The sequence below is a fragment of the Patiria miniata genome, unplaced genomic scaffold (assembly GCF_015706575.1).
Source record: "Patiria miniata isolate m_02_andy unplaced genomic scaffold, ASM1570657v1 HiC_scaffold_3, whole genome shotgun sequence".
Taxonomy (NCBI): domain Eukaryota; kingdom Metazoa; phylum Echinodermata; class Asteroidea; order Valvatida; family Asterinidae; genus Patiria; species Patiria miniata.
The window spans coordinates 42,716,527-42,740,887 of record NW_024037069.1 but is presented as its reverse complement, the minus strand read 5'-3'; the positions used below and the strand labels follow the sequence as shown (position 1 = coordinate 42,740,887).

Genomic DNA, 24,361 nt, shown 5'->3' with positions numbered 1-24,361 from the left:
CTTAACCACTGCACCGATTGTGTTACATAACTTTGGTGAGAATTGAATACATGTTATAATTCAGCCCTATCTTAAAGAGTACAGCGCCCTCTGTTGATATGGATTGCCGCCGGCAATCCTTTAGTAAACGTTAGTTTGCCGGCGTTACCTCTGGCAAAATATACACTACCTTTAATAAAACCATAATGTCTTATCGTTCCTGAGAAAGGATGAAAAAAAAAACACGGTTCTTCGCATCGGATGCGCGACGGTGTATGTACGCATACGTTTTCCTTGTCGAACGCCAATGTGGTTTTTTTTTTGGGGGGGGGTGGGGTCGCAAATGGAGAACCCTAAACTTCGTTCTTGCTCGAAATATCACATAATGTACAGTTGTAAAAGAATGATTGTGTTATGCTCTTTCCGATAAATCATCTTTCGAGAAGCATTGCTCAATTGAGCACTGTCCAGGCCGTAGTGTCCCTTTAAAAACCACAGGCAAGTACGTTTTGTTATGGCTATAATGATGCTTTTTCAACAAAATCCATTCCTTATTGTACGCGCATCTACAGACTTAAAGATATAGAGCCTAATCAATAATTAAGCCTTCGTGGATTAAGCGCCATCTGATCGGACGAGTGTGAAGATGCAGTAGGATGTCACATACAGGTGCATGTGTACTTGCATTCGCTCTGGCTAAAGTCAAAACCTTCCATTTCTACGATCACCGCGCACAGATATATATTTTACTTGGATGATTCCGGTGGCAGTGTAGAAGAGTGCCATCGATATTGTATTGAATAACAAGAGGAATATAGATGCACCGAGATAATGAATTGCGTATCATTGTGGAACGACGACCAGTCTCCGTACATACGCATGGATTATTAGCTATCTTGGACCTTCGATTTATCAAAAACTATGCCTCACACCACGGCCTACGACGGCCCCTTTCAAGCAATATCGATCTGTTCCGGCTAACCCCCAAGGAGTGATCAATAACTACTTCCGGCCACTTAAAGTCCTATTGTCCGACAGATTACCCACTCGCCACACGAGAGCGCACGTGCGTCAACAGTCTATTGTCCACAGGATTATATGGGATCGATGATCACTTCCGGCCAGCTACGTCAACAGTCTATTGGCCGAGAGGATTACTGCCGGCCACAGGTGGCCGTGTTCGGATTGCGTAAACCGCATGTAATACACGTGTAAACCGCATAACTACATGCATACTGTATTGCAATGTTATATTTCCCCATACATATATGCAATCTTTCCCATAGAATAGGTCAAACTGTACCCAATTCCTTACCCTCACCTATTTCCTATTCATCCCATCCATTCATTAGGGGTCAAACTGTGCCAGAATTTGCTAACCCCATTCATTCATATTTATATCTGTATCTACATATTTACATATTATGTGACCTTTGCATATTTCTAAGCCAAAGGTCAAACTGCGCCAGGAAGTCCCCCTCCACTACTGGCGTGAGACTCCCATTTGGCAGGAGGTAGGACTGAGATCATTTGTACATCTCCGAAATGGCAAACCCCATGATTCTATACTTGCTCAGCAAGCTGAAAAAATAGGGTATTGGGCTATTTTTGAATGGAGATGTCTTGGTACTTAAGTGGGAATAACAATGTGCATTATGCAGGTTGCGGGCGTGAGACTCCCGTCTGGTAGGAGAGAGAAGATCATGTACGGTCTGAATTGGCAAGTCCTTCGGCAAAGCTGAGACAATGATTTTCCCTCCTATCAGCAAGAGACTCAAGCTCCCAGAGCTGCATTGCATCCGCATACGAAGTATAGCGCTGTGCCAAAATGGTTCTGCGTGCACGTGCTCCAGAGTTTTTTTCTGGGAAGCAGTAATGGAGGAAGACCAGGCAACATGAGCATATATTCAACTGCAGGCCTCACATAACTTTTGTAAATTGATATGAGCTCATCAACATTGAATCCAAAGCCCTTGAGCGGGCGGAGCATATACAATTTTGGATTGGTTTTCTTGAAGATTTTACTGATATTTTTCTCCTACCGAAGGTCTTTCAGTAGCCAGTCTCCAAGTTTTTTGACTCAGATACAGAGTTCAGAGGGATGCCTTCAATGCTCAACTCGGCATGTGGTGGGGTTAGTTTTGAGACATGGATGTCTAGGTACTTTGAGGGATTCTTGCTGGGTTTGTTGGTGTCAGTCAGTTCAGTAAATTCTTCAAGAAGCTACGTGCAGCCTACTAGGTTGGAGACACGAGCGATTTTCAGCAAGTGTCAAGTCATCCACATAATTATTTCCAGCACTTGATTTTTTCACCCAAATCATAAAAACCAATGGGGCCGATTTAAGTTCCTTGAGGGAAAGCTCCACGGAGAACCTTGTACTCTGAGAGTGCTTGGTTGTATCGTACACATTGGGCGCAGTTGCTGACAAAGTCACATAACCAAGGGACGACAGATCTACGGACTCCCAAGCGGATACATTTGAAGACGGTCAAAGCATACTGACCGGAACGTCGAGTTTGTACCACTGATTCTTTTCAGAATCATTCTCTAAGTTGAAAAATTATTCGCACATGGTGTTTCCGCAAACCTTTCATTATTCGGATACATTTGTTTCTCAATCATATCAAACTTTTTGGAGAAATCCGTCAGAACCTCCGTCCCAATGTTGTCGACTCTGCCAGCAGTTAATTACCACACACAACTACAGAATTATAATCCAATGTTCTACTGAATGGGAGTACAGTAATTCAAGTTCATGGGTCATTCGTCAACAGTATGTAAATCGAATGCACAATTTGAATCAGTGATTTATTAACTGGATTATGTTTGAACATTGGTCACAACTCACATTGCCCATGTCACATGCATGTCCTATACAGACATCCTTTACATTTGTAATCATTTCTACAAAAAGCAGTACACTGCTTAAAAAAGTCCAGACAGTACCAAGTTTTAGGTAATATTTGGAAGTGATGCATAATTCAGTCATCGTCTGATATTTTGTTCTTAGTAAAAGTGCATCATTAACGAGTTAGATGTATAATTAACATGCTATAAGCGACTTCAAATGATCAATACTCTGAAGAATTACTGAAATTAAAACACAATGTCTGTGATTAATATCAAATAGACCTCCGTCAAATAATGGTCGTGTCTAGTCTGCTTGGTCATGTGATCATCGCTTGATCACGACACCGTCTGTGACGCAGTTTACTAATGGCTGGCTGTTCAGTCGGATGCCATCGATCTTGACTAGAACAAAAGTATGAATAAAATTCGTACTTTCCAGAGGATAATTTACCTATTGCCTTACGAAGGCAAGGTTTCCTCACCTTGTTTTCATATAAACAGCACGGGCGATTTGTCGGTACACTCAAGTATAGGTAAGTAACTACATACAGTGTATATGTTGCATATGCACCCTTTTTGTAGCAGGGAAGTTAGGTTGACTGTATTAATACCCAATTGACAGACACAAGGAAACATATAGTTAGACAGCTTTATTAAAAACCATCATGGCGGCGCACAAAATTAATTACCAAAAAAATACAATACGATACAATCCCCATTTCAATTCCTTAAAAACCTTCAAAAAACTTTAAAAGCGTTAATAATTAAAATATGATTGATATTTAAAGGTTAGTGTATTCATTATCAAAATTGCACTAAGGAATAAAATAAAAAGGATTCGTCACAGTTCCACGGAAAATCATATCAAAATGTTTAAGGTATCGCATTCTCAATATTTATATTCGTTTGTGAAGTTATAATTATATATGATTCAGTTTATCAAATGAGTGCATGTACATTAACTTGATATTTTATTTAAAGTCAGGTAGCAATTAATGCATGAACTGCTTTAATTACAAGAAAAGATAAAAAAAAATATATAAAATTAATTGTCAATATTCTCAAGGTATGCCATATCCCAAATTTGTTTATCAGCAAATCAACAAACAATTCACATAATTTATTATTATCAGATGTCTGTTATGAGTTCTCAGGTGTTGATCAACAAGTTTAAATACTTTTGATAAGTTTTACAAAAAGGTACCGGTATAGAACTGTCTCTAAATATCTGTTTGTCCGGTACTTTATTTTGGAGAATATTCTTTGTTCGTAATTGCATGTACAATTAAACTCCTTGAAAAAATATCAAGAGATCTATAATGGGTCAAAATGCTGGCATGCTTGCTAATTAAGAATATCACTCGACACACTGCCAGGGATGCATTCACATTGAAACGATCGAGCAATAATTTATCTCTTGACTGGCTTCCCGTATGGAAACCTTCATGTGACATGTCTCGGAAGCCCCTTCCGAGAAAAAAATACTTTAGCTTACACGAAAGCATCCCTGGCAGTGATTTTCATAACAGAATAACGTGATCTTTATGTAGGCAGATTTATCAGCATTGTATAATCAAGAATAAGCAAAAACTATTATAAACAAAGTGATCACGAAATAAATATTCCATAAAAGCCCCCGAAGGTTTGTTTCTGATAGAGGTTGGTAATCCATTCCACAATTTAGTTCAAGCGTGAGAAAAAGAAAATTGACAAATGCATTGGTGTGTGTACCCTTTACACAAAGAAAAGGCATGAGAAATGTAAATATGGTTCAAGTCATTATATAGGCCCACACTAAATAAAATTCTATCCAGTTTGAATAAGGCAAGAATTTGAAGTTTACTGAACTAGTGGGGTAGAATATTAATTGTATTTAGAGAAAGTAATAGCTCGGACTGCTATTTTTGGTTTAATAATGACACTGTTTGTTTATATATGGAATGTGTCATCCCATGCTTCAAGATCATTATTAATGTGGGGTTGACTACAGGTTGTATACAAGATAGTCAGTGTGACAATTTGCCATAAGTTATATAAAATCCCAACTTTTCTTGAAATTTGTGTTCACATAATCAAAGTGTGTACCCCAGTTAAGAAGGGTGTCAATAATCAATCCTACAAATGAAACGATATTTACCGCCCTAATATAACTGCAATTAAGAACCATTGACCTTTGTCTGGAACAGATTCATGCGTACCTTTAAAGTTGTTATACCCGTATTTTGTAAGTGTGGCACCCCCAAAAATAGATTTTCAAATTGAATTTTCTAGCATTACATTAGTTATGAGCTTTCCAATGATTTTCATTTTTTTTAAATTTCTCGTAATGAGACCAAGGATTCCTCAAAAGTACACTAAGCACTGTAGCTCGAAAGCCTGAAGAAACCTGTAGAGAGAAGACAATGAGAAGAAATTACAGTTTTAGAGGTGGGAGGAAAAGCCCAGAGGAATATTCTGACGAAATTCCACGGAATCAGGCAGGGACTGAAAACCCAATCCACATATTGGCCCAGGCGGGATTCGAACCCGGGTCACAGCGGTGGAAGGCGAGGAAAATACCGCTACGCCAACCTGACACCATTAGTTATGAGTTTTTCAATATACACAAACGTGTATATGGGTCATTCTATAAATTAAGGGTCCATTAGGAAAAATTGTCATTTTGTTAAATTTAACTAAATAGGAAATGTATTAAAATGAATGATGCCCTATTATGTGTAACAAAATCCTATTTAGTTCCTAAACTGTATGGTAAAATAATATTTTCGACGAGATTAAGGCTGTTACATAGGTTTATTGTTCGTGTTCCATAAAGAAACCTGCTTCATGCTAACCTTCTTGTGTTGTGGTTAATAATTCACAACTTCATCAGCTATGCATCCAATGATAGTATGGGCTACAGATGCACGTAGGCGGGAACACGCTTAAATTGTATGCGATGAAGGACTCTTCTCAACTCTCGAAAAGTGTAGGATATAATTTGAATCATCTGCACGTGACCTAAATTTTAAAGAAAAAAAGCAAAACTATCATTACTGTACCGTTTAGCACAATGTCACCAGTTAAATGAATTAGGCCTACTCGAGAAAAATGAGAAATCAACCTGAACAGACCCTACTCCCTAGGCTTATTTTTGTCCAGATCCCTCCTACATTTTCCAAAGTCCTTCACGGGAAACCAGTATGAAACCAAGTATGTTTGTATGCCTTTTTGCAGACAACAAATACAAGTCCCATGTATGCTACGTAATAGCTAAGCGGCTCTATTATTGCATGTCCAACAAAAGCCTTCAAAAACATCCAGAGAGATTGAAGGATGTGGTTCTGTCGAGAAAGTTTCTTAGTACCAAATTCATTTCACATGTAAACTGTTTGATATTGTCCAAAAACGGTAGCCCCATTAATTCGTCTCAAATACTGGACTTTCTCCGTATTGTAAGGCCACAGTTTCCTGAAATGTGTGTCCTTGAATTTGAAATCTACAGTTTTCCACTCGATATCAAAAATATAAATTTTCTACTGATCCAGACGTCTAGTTATCCTATAAGTATAATTTAAAGGAGAAATTTTGCTGAGAAATGTCCAAAATGACATCAGGAATTTACAGGATACCCACAATTCTAGAGGAATGAATTTGATTTTTTTTTACTGCTTTTTAATCAAGTAAAACAAATATATCTTCCATATAGTTCCACTTCAGGGACCACCTTTTTCCCCCAGGAATTTCAACGTGCATTGCTGAGTAGCTTCGGATGACGTCATCATGACTTCATCTCACGTCATCCAAAATGCGATTGTTTTTAATAACACGTATAAGGGAAAGTCCGATCCTTCCGAAACTTTGTGGGAATTTACATACATGTATTCAAAATATAAAGTGACGTCACCAATAGATTTTTAAATTTAATATGAAAGAAACGGATTTCATTTTACCTTCAAAGTTTTACATTTGCTGGATTCAGATCAACCTGAAACCGGGCACAGACAAAGATCACACAAAGAAGGTATGTACTGAGAGGTAATGTCATGATGATGTCATCAGCTGTCATATGACGTAACATTAAAGGTGTATTTATTTTTTATGTATAATATATAGGTCCGATTTTGTTGTAATTTGGTCTATATCTAGACCGGGATATGTTATAGATAAAAATTGAGGTAATGTCATGATAACGTCATCACAAGTCATGTGACATAAAATTCAATGTGCATTTTCAAATGTCTATATCTACAAAACGATTTGGTTGTAACTTTGACTCTGTGTTGCAGACAAATTAAAAATATTATAATAATAATAATAATTTGGGAGGCTAATCATCCTTACTCGCAGCTGGGATGCTGAATTGTGAAGGACGCGGCTACAACGTGGTCGGGCCGCTGGCACGTAAAGGTGCCTCTGGCTGCCGGCCACATCGACCCATATAAGACTGTAACAGAGTCACTTCAAACAGCTTACACAGCTGTGTTTGTCAAGTGACAAAAACTAGAAATGCATTTGTGAATGTACCAAATACATTTCTAGTTTTGTTCGCCTTCTTTGTAGTTTAGTCACTTTATTTTAAGGGAACTTCTGTGAGAAATTCCACCCTTAATAATTGCCCAAGTGTTTATTTGATCAACAAAAATATTCGTTTAAGACGCTCCTTGTTGTTGTTAATTATTAACTTGCTATACTTTAGATACGCCCCTGAATTAGTTGGGTGAGCATGACAACAGCCAACGTCATTACGCATATGCCGTATACGCAGTATGATTTGCGAACTTTTTATAGATCTTTATTTCTTTCTATCTACTCCTCGAGTAGTATAACCTTTGAACGTGATATCCTACTGCACAGCAAATGCAAGAAAATCACTTATACAGGGCGAGTAAAAAAAGCGGAACCCGAACCCCAAAACTATATTTCATATTTAAAAAAATATGTAGCAACAAACATAATAATGACTGGAAAACCAATTTGTAAGCTACACTACATGTAAGATGAAAAAATAATACTGAAATTGGTCAATCCATTCAAGGAATACGACAATTTAAACGCAATGACCCTAAAACCTGTTTCGTCCCAAAAAAACCCACCACACCCCAGTTTAGTGTGTATTCTGACTATTTGGAATAACAAAGAAAATGACACAGAATACTTGTTTCAACAACTGTCAACAACGGCAGTACACAATATATTTATTAACAACCCTGGTTAGGCAAACAATATGATTTATAAAATCCACTCTTGTTTATAAAAGACGGGCCTTCAGAAGTACTTTGTTGGCTGTTTTTTTTTGGGGGGGGGGGTTTGGCTGTTTCGGCACTTTGCCGAAACAGCCTTTGTTTTCGTTAAGATTTTTATTTTTTATTTATTGGCTTTTCCGCAAAATGCGGAAAAGCCTTTCTTTTTGTTCTCATTTTTTTTGGCTTTTCTGCATTGTTGCGGAAAAGCCTTTCTTTTTGTTCTGATTTTTTTTCTTTCTTCTTCTTCTTCTTCTTCTTCTTCTTCTTCTTCCTCTTCTTCTTTTTTTCCCAAAACCCCATAGACTTTGTACATGTTTATTCTACACGCCACTTTTGCCCTTAAACTTTGTTGCATATCGTTCAAAATTTGCATAGACATAGTCCATACAGCATAGATGTGTGCGGACGAGCGACGTCATGATGACGTCATCATGGGTCACGTGACGTCATCATTAATATGCATATAACAAAGTCCTATATCTACTGAACTGTCAGTCCGATTGAGTTGAAACTCGGTATGTAGGTAGATCGGGATGTGTTATAGACGAAAATTGAGGTGACGTCATCATGACGTCATCGTGTGATTTTATATAGATTTTTGAATTTTAAGACCTTTAAGCCATTTCTCACTAACGCAATATGATAAATTCAAAATTCTTTTTGTATTAGGTTTGCTGGGCAATAGATAAATGCACACAATTTGGAAAAATGTGTGACGTCATAATGACGTCAGCAAAAATGCGTTTTTTTGAAACACATATAAGGGAATTTCCGATCGCCTTGAAACTTGGTGGGTGGGTAGATAATAACACTAGTCACAAAATCCTGAATGACGTCACGATGACGTCATCGGTCGATTTTTAAAGATTTTTTAATATTGCCAATTTTATTCTGCTTACAAAATTTAACACTTTTATTAATCTGATTTTTTCCAAACTTGGTACATACTAAAACCACAATAAAATAATGAGCACTGCCAAGTATTGTTACGATGACGTCATCATTAGACACGTGACGTCATTGTTTGTATATTTTAAGCCCCTATATCTCATGAACAGTACATCCGATTGGGTTGAAACTTGGTATGGGGGTAGGCCGGGATGTGTTACAAATAAATATTGAGGTGACGTCATCGTGACGTCATCGTGTCATTTTATATAGATTTCTGAAGTTTTGGACCTTTAAGCCATATATCACGAACCCAATATGTTACATTTGAAATTCTTTTTGTATTAAGTTTGTTAGGCAATAGGTATATGTACAAAATTTTGAAAAATGTGTGACGTCATGATGACGTCATCAAACATGCGCTTTTTTGAAACACATATAAGATAATGTCCGATCGTCATGAAACTTGGTGGGTGGGTAGATAATAACACTAGTACACATTATCTGAAATGACGTCACGATGACGTCATCAGTAGATTTTTTAACTATTTTTTTAATATTGCCAATTTATTCTGCTTACAAAATTTAACACTTTCATTAATTCGATTGTTTTCAAACTTTGTACGGACTAAAACCGTAATAAAATAATGAGCACTGCCGAATATTGTTACAATGACGTATTCATTAGACATGTGACGTCATCGTTTGTATATTTTAAGCCCCTATATCTCATCAACAGTGATTTAGATTGGGTTGAAACTTGGTATGGGGGCAGGCCGGGATGTGTTACAAATAAATATTGAGCTGACGTCATAATGACGTCATCTTGTGATATATATATATTTTATATATGACAAATGCAATATGCCAAAATCAAATTTCCATTTGAATGAGGTTTGTTAGACAAAACGTAAATGCACACAGTTTTGCACAAAATCAGGAAAACATGACCTCAATTTGAAAAAAAAAACATAATGCGGAAAAGCCCTATGTTCTGTTGCAAACAGACATAGACCTCTAGGTTTTTTTTGGCTTCTTCTTTTTGTCGCCTAAACCCCATAGACTTTGTACACGTTTTTTTTGCCCACCACTTTTGGCATTAATCTTTGTCATACATCATTCAAAGTTAGCATAAGCATAGCCCCTTTAGCAAAGATGTGTCCCGAATATTGACGTCATGGTGACGTCATCGACTAATTTATTATAGATTTTTGAATATTTAATTTTTCCCATAGACTTTGTACACAGAAATTAAAAAATAATTGTCGATTTTCAAAGGGCATTTTTGACTCTTTGCCAGTAATTCATTTACACCAATCTTTGTCCAAGCAAAGACCCTAATTCAAACAACATTGTGGCATGATAACGTCATGATGACGTCATCCTGTGTTTATTTATAGGCAATTAAATTGTGACACTTTTAATATTTAAAAAGGCATAAGAAATCAACCGTACGCGTCCGCAGCATTCTGTTGCCGGCAAGTGGTAGAGCAGGTTAAGGTCTTCATTTCATTTAGTGTGCGTGCAATCACGTGACCCTTGCTTCCGGTCAAAAAAGGCCCAAACCGGAAGTGGCTTATTATTTGAAAATGGTAATAGATAGGAACTTGCTTTTAACGGTTTTAGTCTATTGGCCGATAGAATTCTTCAAATCATCTACCGATGACGTCATGCAATCTTCGAGCGCCCTCTAGCGACAGGTTGAAAATTAGCAAAAATGTATTTTGAATAGATGTCTGTGGCGAAGTTTGTCGGAATCGCCTAAATATTGGTGTATATAATGACCTTGACCCACTTAAGATGTGTGCGAAGTTTTAGGCAAATGACGTCCTCAGACTGGAAGTTATAATAAAAAGACCCTTTTTCATTTGAAAATTCCTGAAAAATCAACCATGGCAGTTTTTATATTTGTTTTACTTTAATAATCGATTTAAGGGTAGGTCTAAAACATTTCAAAGCTTCGAGGCAATAAGCGAACTCGGACATGCCCTGCGCACGCTTAAAACTTCAGGCCGACAATACCTCTGCTCTGAAACATGCACAGAACGTCTATATGAACATACACGTATGTTACGCACATACATGTACATCGTATGTCAGTCAGCCTGCAGAGCACGTGTTGTCGAGGTCAAATCCTGTCCACATCACCGTGACCGTTTTAGCCGATTTTCGGCTAACTTTGACAGATTTTATGTTCATGCATGCGCATAGTCAGGGACGTATAATACAAAATCATAATGCCGAAAAGCCCTATGTTACGTTTTTGTAGGTGCAGTTTTTCTGCAGTGGGATTTTCCACAAGTCTTTTCCTATACAACACTGATATCTTACTGAGTAGTTCTGAACTTCAGCCGAGAATTACTATGAGAAGGAAAGAGAAATCCTATTTTTTTTCTCGCGCTGTCATTCGATTGAACATATTCCTAAGGGTCAGAATATCAAGTAATATTTCATAAAAATGTTTCAGTTCAAAGGCAAATTACAAATTTGACGGTGCAATGTTTCTGCAGTGGTTTTTTTTTTAGCCCGTTAACTTTGTACACGTGTTAGCCCATTGACTTGTACACGTTTTCAAGCCACCATTTCTATAACTTGGCGATCTGGAATCGTCATCAATGTTACAGCCAAGGAAGACCCTCATACAAAATTTATGCCAAGACTATGACCTTATGATGACGCCATCACCTAATTTGTTTTATTGATTTTTAAAAATTTACGTGCATATTATGAAGTCCTATATCTACAGAACTGTGAGTCTGATTGGGTTGAAACTTGGTATGTGGCTAGACCGGGATGTGTTATAGGTAAAAAAAAAATAGGTGGTCGAGACCTGAACATGATTTTTGCGGGAATTGATAGAATTATCGAGGGTCTTCATTTGTTAAATATGTGCAAATAAATCACGTGACCCTTTCTTCTGGTTGAAACCGGAAGTGCCTTGTAATTGAAAATTGGTGAAAGACGCGAACTTGCTTTCAACGATGTTTGCTCTGTCTAAGTTATTCTTTACCATAATATTACAGTAATTGATGAAACTTTATGTGACGTCATCATGACGTCATCACGTGACATGTGACGTCATAATTCAAAGCCCTATGAGAATGGAATCACATATTACATGCCACTATTTATTATAAACAGAACTACACATCCTTTGTTGATGGAACACATGTCACGTGTCACAAAAAGCTACCGAAACAGCCCTATGTTTGTCCACAAACATATGTGTAGTTGAATATTTTTAACTTTTAAACTGAGGTTTTATCGTCGGTGATGTTTGAAGATAATTGTGACGACGATTCTTGAAATCGCATTTTTGGACGAAAGAGGTTTTAGGGTCATTGTGTTTAAATGGTGATATTCTTTCAACGGAATGAGCAATTTCAGTATTTTTTTATACGGTGTACACTTTATTTAACTATAATATGATTTTTAAGTTCGTTGTTTACCAAATGGTTTTGTTAAAGGCCTCATAAAATAATCGGCTTACAAGAAAGTCCCATACCTAATTTGTAAGATCTTTCCCTAAACTGGATTTGTTACCACCCACATTCATGTATCATAACCTGGTCTATATAATACTGTAACAAAGTTTGTTCAAGCATTTTAGGTCATATTATTTGCTTAATATTAGTGTGAATTTACCTCACCTCACCTAAATTTTGGGAATATTGTAACAGAATATCATAAGGGAACACTTAAGGCAGTTGGTATTCTTTTATTTTATCAACGTTGGGCAGAATACAACCCATTTGCCCAATTTTTTTTTTTAGTTTATATAACAAAAATGATATCATATCATATCTAGGCTTGAATTCAAGTCCGACGGCAATTGGTCGGATGTTGCTTGCAGCGCCACGATATGGACACGAGTGTACCGCGCATACCGGCAGCTATGATGGTATTGTGCAGTAGTGTACCGCAGGTCCGCACGAACTCACATGAACGGTGGCGCATCCTAGACCCTATGCCTTTTTTTTTGAGAACCTCCCTGTATCATCCAAAGTTGTGCACGAGAATCTAATGAAAATATCTTGTTTTCAGAGAATATAAAAGTCCCATGTATACAACAAAATAGCTGCGCGGCTCTATCGTCCTCTGTCGGACAAAATACTTGAAAACATCCAATTGCTTTTTAAGGATGTGGTTGAATGTATTTAATATGTGCTTTGACGTTGTCGCGTCTGATTCTTAATGCCAAATTCACCTCACATTAACATGTATGATGGTTGATATTGTCAAAAAAGGTAGCCCCCTATATTCGTCTCAAATACTGGACTTCATCCCTATTATAAGGCCACAACAATGCGTGCTGAATTTCCTGGAAAGTTTTGTTTCCCGAATTTGAGTCTAGATTGCTCTCCCACTCGATATTTACTTGGATTTTTTTCTTCAAATTCCCTACTTCTAGGGGTATAGTTATAATTTAATTTTGAGAGTAAGAGTAAGAAAAATAAGAAACCAAAATGGAATGACCCATTTCTTTAAATGAAGTTCTACATGTAGCACTTTCGAAAGATAAAAGCCCAATTAATAAGCTTTCTTTTAGTACATAAATCATTCAATCACTCATGTACTTTTCAAGTTACAGAATTTCTAGCACAAACACCATTTAAGGGTTTTGTCCACGGATCACCAAAAAAAGGTAAGGTTTCTTTCAGCAAAACGAAAACATTTTTTTAGGGATGTATGTGAATTGTTTTTGTTTTGCCGAAAGAACCCTTATCTTTTGTGTGATCAGTGAAGAGAGCTTTAAAATGGTGTTTGTGTTTACAGTTAACTTGAAAAGTACATTACCGAATGGAATTATTCTTTTACTAAAAGAGAGCTAATTATTAATTGGGCTTTCATATTCTAGATTTTGCAAGTGCTACATGCAGAACTTAATTGCATTCAATGCATTCAATGCATAAACAAAGTGTGTCAAAGGAAACCCCTAGCTGTGCATTCTGTCTATCGGTTGAACACACGACTACTCTATTTCAGTACATAAAAATTGAGACCCAGCACTTGCAATATCTAGAATCTGAAATAATAATAATAATAATAATAAACCTCCTAAAGTATTGAGGATCTCAGCTTTGCCTTCATAAATTTGATAAGATAGAGTGAGTGAAATTAACCATGTTGATTTTCTGTACTCGTTGCCTCAGTCCGAGAGGAACAGTGCAAGCGGTGGGAACCCGTTTGCCAAAAGTATTAGTCAGATTTGACTAGAAACCAATTAAATTTGACTCGCCATTCAGGGTCAGCTGAGTGCAACTGAAAATCAGTAACTGACTAGATATTTGCAGTCAGTATTATTGACTTTGGAAAAATAGTTATGCAAATAACTGAAATTGGAGTCGAACACAACTACTTTTTTCTATTCATAGTATGAAACTTTGCATTTTAAACTAAATTCCTAGTCAATTTTCAATAACTAGGAAAACCAGTGAATATTTTAACTAAGTTGTTTTTAGAGTGCCGGATCAAACTATAATTTTGACTGTTGATTCATTATTTCTCAGCTGATGCTCTAAGCATCGTCTTTCTCAATTCTGGACTACGAAGCAACACAGTATGGATGGACAATCACAGGCTGCTGTCAGGGAGGGGGGCACTTGGGATAAAGCAGGTCCTAGCAGGCCAAAAAGAGCAAAACCGACCCCTCAAGAATCTGGAGGTATGTATGCTTCAATTTCATTCAACTTTCCCCCGGCTTTTTTCGTAAATCTAAAGACCGAGTTTTTTGGGGGATTCAGATCGGAATGAAAATTCAAAATCCAGGTCCAAGTGTCGGTAAAAATGACACTTTTCCGGGTCAAATTGACACTTTCCGAGTCAATTCACACATCTTTGACTCATTTTCCAGGTCATCTGACCTGGAAATTGGTCAGGCCCTATAGGACTGGATTGCGGGCCATTTAAAAGTAGCGGATCTAGGGTGGGGTGGGGAGGTCGCAATCCCCTCTCCCCCTCTTAAAGTACACAATCGATCTAAAGAAGAAAAATCGAGCAGCCACTTGTTGAGATGGAAATACGTGTAATGTAGCAAGGAGAATATAAGAAGCAGGCCTTATGTGTGTATTGTCTGAGTGCTGCTGATCTGCTGAATAAAACTTAATGTAGCTTGACCATGTTGCAACGGATATAGAGTGACTTGTGGGCTTCGTGATACAGCCAACATGGGGAGACACTTTCAAGAATACCATGGGAAGGGACATCTTATCTTAAACTACAATGATTTTCTTTTACAAGGGGAGCTACTCCTATGTTAAATACACTACAATGATGAACAAGTAAAATAAAACTAGACTCTGCCATAATTTCACCAAGTATGAGAAGACACAGACTCAGGAATCAAACACAGACTCAGGGATCAAACCATAAGTAAGTAAGAACCCAATAACTAAATGGCAACTAAAAACCTGTGTACGCTCGCGCGTGTCAGGAAATAAGCCACTGTATAGCAACTCAGAAGTGAATATAGTCGTTTTTATGAATGACAAATGTATCAAACCGCAGAATGGTGCATAACAAAATTTAACAAATGTACACAGACGTTAGATGCACACTATATACGGCTGTATAATTGCATGTGTGGCCTTTTTGGTCTACCCAAGTACCAATGTTTATAGGCCCTACATTGTAATGCTTTCATTTGCCCAAAATGTGTCCACAGAACCAATGATTCACTCTCTCTCTCTCTTCAACTTGTTATGAATCTGAACAGCGAAGAAAATAAACATAAGTACTTTATTGATAGATAAAGTGTTGAGGGGAAACTGGGGGGGGGGGAACTTGGGGGGGGGAAGAAACAACTGGGGGTGGGGGTGGCAAATGCCCTCATGCCCCCCCCCCCCCCCCCGTAGCGCCGTCACTGCTCCTATAGTTATCGTACTTAGGCTACATCGGCAAGTTATTAAACTCAGGTCTCTAAATATGGGCGACTGATCTTCGTGACGATCGTAGCTCAGGCACAGTTTAGTGGACCAGCCAAAGTGAAATATTCCCCTTTGGATGGAATGTTTTGGTAATAGCGGGCAAACATGTCAGATCAATCAGTCAAAGGAAGGAGAAGAAAATGTAGGTGTATGCCACCCTTACTTTTGACCCCGGAAGATACATAATTTGCATAAATTGCTAATCCCTGCCGTGTAACATATTTATTCCCATATTTGGGTATATTATTGATTTTCTTATTTTTTAAAAACTTTATTTTGGTGATTCTTCTTACTCACCCTTTACTTAAAAAAACATTTTCTTAAGCATATAAGTGACTGAATAATTATGAAGACACAGTAACGATCCAAAATGGCAACTACTATACTAAAAATTGTGCCCATTTAATGTCTCCAGATCTAGATATCATCAAGTAGTCTTGGCAAACCTCAGTATTGATGAGCTTTGCATTCACCAAGTTGCTTACTGGCACAGTAACCACATGAAAGCCTTAAGGAAAATCATCTGAACAATGATAATATTGTGATGTTAAGCTTAGTAAACAAAACGGGGAAAAACATGTTGGATGTCCGTAAACTGGGCTTGGGCGAAGGGTCGCCTAACGCGGAGAGACTTGAATAAGTTCAAGGACATTCCCGACATTATTGGAAAGACAATTTACGGATAGAAAACATTAATACATTGACATAATTATTGCTAGCCTTATTTCGTAAATAATTAATTAATCAATAATCATGTCTTCACTTGTCTTCACTAGATTTTATCTAGACCGGATGACAGCTATTACCAATAAATGCCGTCGCAAGGGGGGGGGGGGGGCTTTCCCCCGCCGTACGCGAATTTTCTTTGTCCAAACGACATCCGCATACATGGTTATTTAGCGCCCTCTACGATACTTTTATGATACTTAAGCAGGTATATAATTATTTATGGGGCCGATAGCTCATAGCTCAGTCGATACAGGGTCGTGATTTTTGCACCGTGAGGTTGCGAGTTCAAAACACGGTTTTGCACCTAAATTGTTTTCTTTCCTCACCTGAGGCTTCGGAGTATTATTTTTAAAGGAAAATAAAGTCCGAATTTAAAACGTTAAAATTCTTTTCTTTTTTCCAATTTTATATTTTCTTCTCATGTTTTTAGAAAAATTATGTCCAAATCGCCATAGCGTATACCCATATGCGGATGTCGTTTGGGAGAAAAACAAAATCGCCCCCGGACAAGCAAAAACAAAAATAAAACAAAACAAAAAGAGGCGCGAAATCATATTGTTGTTAATTTAATGGGTTTTTTTTGGGGGGGGGATGTCCCTGACGACCCTTGAAAAAATGATCAATCCGGAAAATGTTGGCAAATATAGGGATTTTGTGGGGTAAAAAATTGCTTGCCCCCTTCTAGAAAAATTCCTGGCTACACCCTTGGCCGTTAAATTATTTTCCAGGAAACTCCTGGCCTACTAGTTTGATCCCGAGAAGTCAGTCGCCGACTGATTTTTGTCCTCGTATAGTCAACCTGCAGGCGGCTTAACGGCAGTTTGTGTAATTAGTTCCGCTTATAATCATCCGGTTTTATTAACAATTTCTTTAAAACCTTGCAGCACTTGGATCAAATATCGAAATTTATATTTTAAGTTTTTGGCAGCAAAACTGTGAGGTCGGCAATTTGGCACAAACAATCCTTGTAGCTCGGGCTTTTTTGTTTGTTCAGTGGTGCCTAATGGGCGTGAATCATCTATAATACTGCTAAGTAGGCCTATTTCTATCATTCTCTTGCGCAGAAACATGTTTAGATGACAGAGCTCTGAACGAGGTCGCTTGGAGACTTGGCTGTGATTGGCCAACATTGGCAGTTGCGCAGCTTCGCTTTACGGACACAGAGGTTAAGATCATCGAGGAAGATTACCAAAACGATACCATAAGGCAAGGTCTGGAAATGCTTGTGAAATGGAAACAGCGCCAGTCCACCAGTGATGAACAGCAGATGACCACGTTGTGCACAGCATTGAAGAACGCAAGAAGGGCAGATATTGCCGAATTTCTTCGTCACGGTAAATGCATGTCTCTGCTCATTGTATGTGTAATGTGAAGAGGAATTTAATGATAGACGTTACTCCCAGATATTGAATATATATGTGTTCAGTGACATTGCCGAAAAAATGTTAAAAGTAAGGTATTTGCTCTGGATTGCATGTCTATGATTATATGTTTTAATGCCATTGAACCGCAACAAATGATTTATTGCAACCTTTTTTTTCTTTGAAAATAAGCAACGAAGGAAAAAAGGATAAAAAACAACTTTGAAATCGATGTGTTAATGGCATACCTGTTTACATTCCTTTTATATTTCACTTGGTAGATGTTCACAATTCAAAGAGAGCACTGAGTGAGGTGTTTATTTATGATTTCTTTATTGCTAAAGACCTCCCTAAAAACAGCAACAACCTTAAAGTTGTGTTCCCCGTGCTCAACAACTTCTTCAACAATTTCGTTTCTATTAATACCTTTCCAACAATTATGTTTTATTCCAACAAAAACCCTCTTATCCCCCTTTGTGGACGACTGTATTCCTCTAACGAAACATGTTTTGCTTCGGGTACAAGCAGATCTGCTTTGGGAGCAGACTGGCTCCCGGTCCGTACACTATCGATTCTGATTATGGGCCGGGAACCAGCTTTACCCCCATGGGACTGGCATTATTGTCTTGCAGCCAATCATTCTAAATTGTAAAGAAATAATTCAATAACTAAAAATGCACCGATTTCTTTTTGGTCGATGTCTCATTGAAAAGTGAATAACTTTTTTATTGCTTGTAAAAGAGTAATTTAATTAAACGGAATCTGTTTCCCCGAGATTAAACTCGAAAAAGCGCAGGGAGAACAATTTTAACCTGGGATGACTATACGTGGTTTTACACGACACAAATAAGCATATTGTTCATTGTTCATTTGCAAAGTTTGTAGAAGCAGAATTGAATAATCGAGTACAACTTAAGTTAAAATTCGTCTGTCACCAAAAGAACTAATTATTTCCATTGCACGATAATGAAACATTCATTGTCTGTTTTAATCAACGCCTAAATGAATCCTCGTCCTGTGACTGTTAATTTATAAACTGCTACTATGAATGTTCAGCATCAGGGCCATCAGAGCTGTGTTATAGCGTAACCAAGAGTGTGACCGTGCACTAGTGGTTTTACGGTGGAATTGAACTTCTAGGTTTTTTTTTCTCGACACGATCGCGCTTGTACGTTGCGATGAATAATTCAATGACTCGTGACCACCGACCCACCAATCAGATGACGGGGATTTACTAAGCCATTTTAACAATGCCACATATCTTTTGATCGAAGGGACCTTGCTGTGTGTGTTTTGATATACATTGTTTTTCTAATTTCCCTTTTAATAAATGGAAAGATCAAATTAATCTTTTTGTTTTGTTTCTCATACTGTATTAGATACGTCACACGCCCAGGAGACTGCTGAATCGGGTACGTATTGGTGAATTTGGCAACCCTCAAAGTCTCAAAACATCACCATACTGGAAAAAAATGTGATGTAATGTGGTTTTCTATACTTAATGGTTTAAAGTTCAACAATTACCGGAAGGTTTTGCAGGGCTTTAATGGAAGCAGAGCTCAGCCACAGTTACTTTACAATAGTGTTTCAATAAAATGAGGTATTTGTAGCAAATTACCAAACCTCTGAAATTTATGAAGCTATAAAACATCCCTTTTTGGTAAAAAAAAACCGCACTATTTTAAACATTTTCAATGTTTCATACTTTTCCTGACGATTGGCTGTGCTGGATTTCTACCCAGAAACTGGATCAGATTTGACTTAACGATTTTCGGAGTCAAAACGAGACTTCATAGTAGGCCAGCCAAATGTGGAAAGGTTATCTAGATAATAATTTCATGGCGTTTCTGGGTAATAGCTGGCATCCATGCTAGATCAATTCTTTGAACCATAATAAACAAGATGTGGGTGGATGCCACCGTTAATTTTGACCCAAGACATACCTAATTTGCATAAATCGCTAATATCTGCCGTGTTATATATTTCCCCCCATATATCGTCACCGTTTTCACGAACAGCCACATACTATATATATTATGTTGATTTTGAAGTAAAGTGTTTTCGAGATAATCACAAAAGAAGTTTCTCATATTTTAAAACTGCAAGAAATACTACTTTGCAACAACTTTGTGCAGCAAGAAAACCATCACACGATTCTACGTGAGCTGAAGTTTTACATAAACCCGGTAATAAGACTTAATAAAGCAGTTAATTAGTGGAAATTAATTAGTAAAGATATGTGGCTCTTTGTGAAAACGCAAATTCACGTTTCCGACATATTGGCCCTTTCTGTTCAACGTGTATTTCCATAGGCGCGCGTGAGTACGCGCGCGCGCCTGAAAATGTAACAAAGATATGTGGCTCTTCGTGAAAACGCAAATCTCATTTGACCTACTTTTACGTATTTCCGTGCAATGGGTTTTGTACGCGTTCAAAGGGCAAAAATGTATTTGGCTCTTCGTGAAAACGCAAAATGCAGTTATCGAGATTTCTGCCCCTTGCAACATTAATGTAACTTAGAAATTAATGATGTTTTGCTTACAGAAACATGTCAAAATGGTTAAGTACATTGTTTTAATGCGAAATATCGAAAAAAATCAAAATCGAAAAAAATTGTAATTTTGGATATATGTGGCTCTTCGTGAAAACGGTGACGATATGGGTATATTTGTGATTTTTTTTATTTTTTGAAAATTTAACTTTGGGGGTTCTTGATACACATCCTTACTTTTAAAAACATTTCCTAAAGCATATAAGCAACTGGGTGACTATGAGGACAGAGTAACGATCCAAAATGGCTACAATTATACCAAAAAGTTCCGCGCATGGTAATTGTCTCCAAATATCTTTAGGTAGTCTTGCCAAACCTCAGTACTGATGAGCTTCAAATTCACCAAGTTGCTTACTGGCACATTTACCCCATTAAAACCAAATGGAAACGCATGCGAACAATGATAACTTTGTGATATCTAGCCCAGAAAACAACAAAAGCACATGCTTCGTCAGACCATTTTTTTTTGGGGGGGGGGGGTGACGAAGACCAAATTAGCACACCTCTCGGTGTTGGTAGGTAGCAAGAACTTTTCAGCGACCGAAATCGACAGTTAAACGGTGGATTGACTACATCTGAGTACTTGGGTTGCTGTTTAAAGTGGACAAGAGTCATATCTTTCAATAATGTCGACAGAACGATTTTGTCGACAAAACGTACGATTGGGGGAGGGGGCACCCAAACGCCCTCTGATTAAAAGTCATTTAAAATCTATATGTCAAATGCATTTCTGTGTGAAGCTACAGATGTACAGTCAACACTGTTTCGGGCTCATACATAACTCCACCCAACCTACTCTTGAGTTATAATCATGCACAATTAAATGATTGTGGCCTCATGTATTTTCAATATTGATGCCTCTCACTTGACCAACAGGTCCTGATCATCTGAAGATTCTCCAGCAGCTGCTTGTCAGTTACTACGAAGCCCATGCAGGTTTCATCCCAGAGCTCGTAACGTCTTCCATGTCACCGGCGTTGGATGTTGATAAGTTCTGTGTTCCTTTAGATCTCCATAAGAGTGAGAAGCACACAACGAGTAAAGACGTGAAAATATCAGGGAAAACTAAGAGTTTGAATAGGCCCAAAACAGTGCCGCTGGACACATGGGAGGATATGTATGACAAAAAGAAGGTAAAAGAGAAAATGGTTCTTCTTTCAGGTGGGGCTGGATTTGGCAAATCGACTCTTTGTGTAACAATAGCAAATACTTGGAAAAATCGTGAAGGGTCGAAAGTTGCCGAATTTGAGCTCCTGTTCTTGTTGAAGTTGAGCCAATTCAAGACAAGTTGTGTCATAGATGCAATTTTTGATCAGTTGTTGCAGCACACTGACAAACTGACCAAGTCAGATGTGAAAAAGGTTATCAGTGATAACGAAGATAAGGTCGCATTCTTGATGGATGGGTTGGATGAAATATCAGGCAACATTTTAGAATCTGCCGATGATATGTATACAATCAATGATTTGTTGGAAAACAAGGTACTGCTCAACAGCTGTGTGTTAGTGACAACACGGCCAGACATGGCTCCCAAAGTCATCAAGGGCTACCGAGGCTACGCCACGGTTGAAACGAAGGGCTTTGCATTCGAAAACAGAGATACGTTTATCATCAAACACTTTGCAGACAATATCACATCCGGAAAAGACTTAATTTCTTGGTTGAAATCAAACCAGTCTCTCCAGGAATTGTCAAAGAATCCAATCATTGTACAAATGCTATGTCTTCTTTGGCTGAACAGAACTGATCAATCAAAACAATTGCCAAACAAGTTCACAACTGTGTTTACTGAATTTGCAGACCTTCTTTTTGAACGCCGTTTTAGCTCACTTAGTGGTGCTGATAGGCAGCAAGAAATGGACAAACTCTTGAGTGGACTGGGACAAGTTGCATTAGAAGGGCTTGTAAGCGGGGAAATAGTCAATTTCTCCCCAGAAGATTTCAGTAGGGATGCATCTATCTTGAAGGACGGTTGTCAAATGGGTATCTTGCAGACAGAAACTGCCTCAAGTGGCTGTAAGGGTCACGGTGTTGAAGTGATCACTTTTTTTCACAAGTCTCACCAAGAATACTGCGCAGCACACTACCTTATCAGTCTGCTATATAGTGATGAACAGAGCTTTTGCCAATATATTGATAAAGTCATTGCATTTGGTGTTATGAAAATAGAATTTGTGCTTCGATTTTGCTGCGGTTTATCCGAACAGGCTGCTGATCTCATCCTGAACCGTATCGGACACGGTTACGACAGTCTTGCACGAGTGTGTTTGTTTGAGTCTGGCTCAAAAAGCTTAGCGCTTAAACTACCGAAACCAGATAAGATTTCCTGCGAGGGCCAAGAGAACCTGGTAGCACTGCGTTATTACCTAGAGTCTGGTGTAAGACTAAAAAGGACAGCCTTTGAAATCACGTGCGATGCATATGCCGACCTGCAAGTTCTTGGAGATATTTTTCGACGTTGCAAAAATGACATTCGGAGTATGACCATCGACTGTGTCCTGTCTCATCAAGGTAATGCGATGTTACGGCTTCTTGCGAAAAAGCTTCAAAACGCCGAAAGGGCATTGCTAATCAAAAAACTGATAGAAATAAGGGTTTTTATCTTTGATGAGGATATACATAATTATGCTAAGTGCCTCTCAAAGTGCATTTCCCAATTACCTTATCAATCATGGAATGTCACTGTATCCGGAGAATCGCATAATGACGTGTGCGTCTTAGTGGATTCACTGAAAGGATGTAAGTTACACTGTTTACGTATATTTGATGTCAACATGCACCGTCACGTTGCTGATTTGGGTCCTCTTGTTACTCCATCCTTGGCGAGGTTGGAGCTGGATAACTGTGGACTGGATGATGCTGATGTGGAGGGCGTAGCCAGCCTCCTCCCTGGCGGGCATGGTTTGACAGTTATTGATCTTGAAGACAATGCTTTCAGCTTGGATGCAGTGAAGACTCTTGCAGGTCATTTGCAGGATCTTTCTGAACTGACGTGGTTGTTATTTAAAACCGACGGTCTTGATGACAATAAGGTCGAAAAAGTGCTTCAGGAAATTCTTCCACAGCTGAAAGAAAACAGAAAAGCATTAGGGCCTTTCCATTGCAACTCGTATGAGGAGGTACATCAACTCACACAAGCTCTTCGGAGTGTTGTGGTTCACCCGACCAGCTGGACCAAAATACACTACACCATGTCGGAGCGGTGGAGGGAGGAGCTGAAACTACTTGAGGAATCATTTGGATCATTGGACGAACGGCTCCGTGGTCAAATGAAGCTCACAGTAGATGTTGGTGTTGAGAGTGGTGTTAATGTCGAATGGCTTGCAGGATGTATAAGCCGTCTTTCCTCTCAAGTTAAGAGGTTCAACCTCCACATGACTGGCCGTTCACCATCATATGTCACTGGCCTACTAAATGCACTGACCGAGGAATGCACTTTAAGCGGTCTTAAAGTAGATGGAACTAACATGTGCATGGTCATGTGACTGATATGGCTTAACTTATTTCTCCATCCTTGGAGAAGTTATCCCTGTGTGACTTCGATGATGATAACGCGATATGTTTCCAACAACATATTCAGTTAAAGAGAGCAGTGGAGGTTCTTACTACCTACCTTCAAAGTTTTGAAGCCTGCGCAATTTGAAGCTTTGGAACAGCAATCTCATTCACGACCTTGTAAAATTATGTTAGTGTGGACGATATGTGAACAAAAAGCTGTTATGGTAATGTATACATAACACAGATACTCTGAAACAAAAGTCCATATGACCGCCGAATCAAATCATAACATTGTAAACCAAAACTGGTGAATTAATTTTTCAGAACAAAATTTTAATTAGTTAGAAAAAT

The 24,361-nt window shown here is 38.2% G+C and overlaps 1 protein-coding gene across 1 annotated transcript; it reads left to right on the top strand.

Moving 5' to 3' along the window:
• Positions 1 to 14,458: 14,458 nt before the first annotated feature.
• Positions 14,459 to 23,997, top strand: LOC119736837. The gene is made up of 4 exons (XM_038210846.1): positions 14,459 to 14,610; positions 17,665 to 17,934; positions 19,341 to 19,373; positions 21,389 to 23,997. Exons 1-4 carry the CDS (start codon positions 14,508 to 14,510, stop codon positions 23,995 to 23,997), a joined length of 3,015 nt encoding a protein of 1,004 aa, XP_038066774.1. The 5' UTR covers positions 14,459 to 14,507.
• The last annotated feature ends 364 nt before the right edge of the window (positions 23,998 to 24,361 follow it).

Coding starts and splice junctions, on each gene's coding strand:
- LOC119736837 (XM_038210846.1), top strand. CDS start 14,508: ATGGATGGACAATCACAGGCTGCTGTCAGGGAGGGGGGCACTTGGGAT. Junction 17,935..19,340: donor TGCCGAATTTCTTCGTCACG/GTAAATGCATGT, acceptor ATACTGTATTAG/ATACGTCACACGCCCAGGAG. Junction 19,374..21,388: donor CCAGGAGACTGCTGAATCGG/GTACGTATTGGT, acceptor CTTGACCAACAG/GTCCTGATCATCTGAAGATT.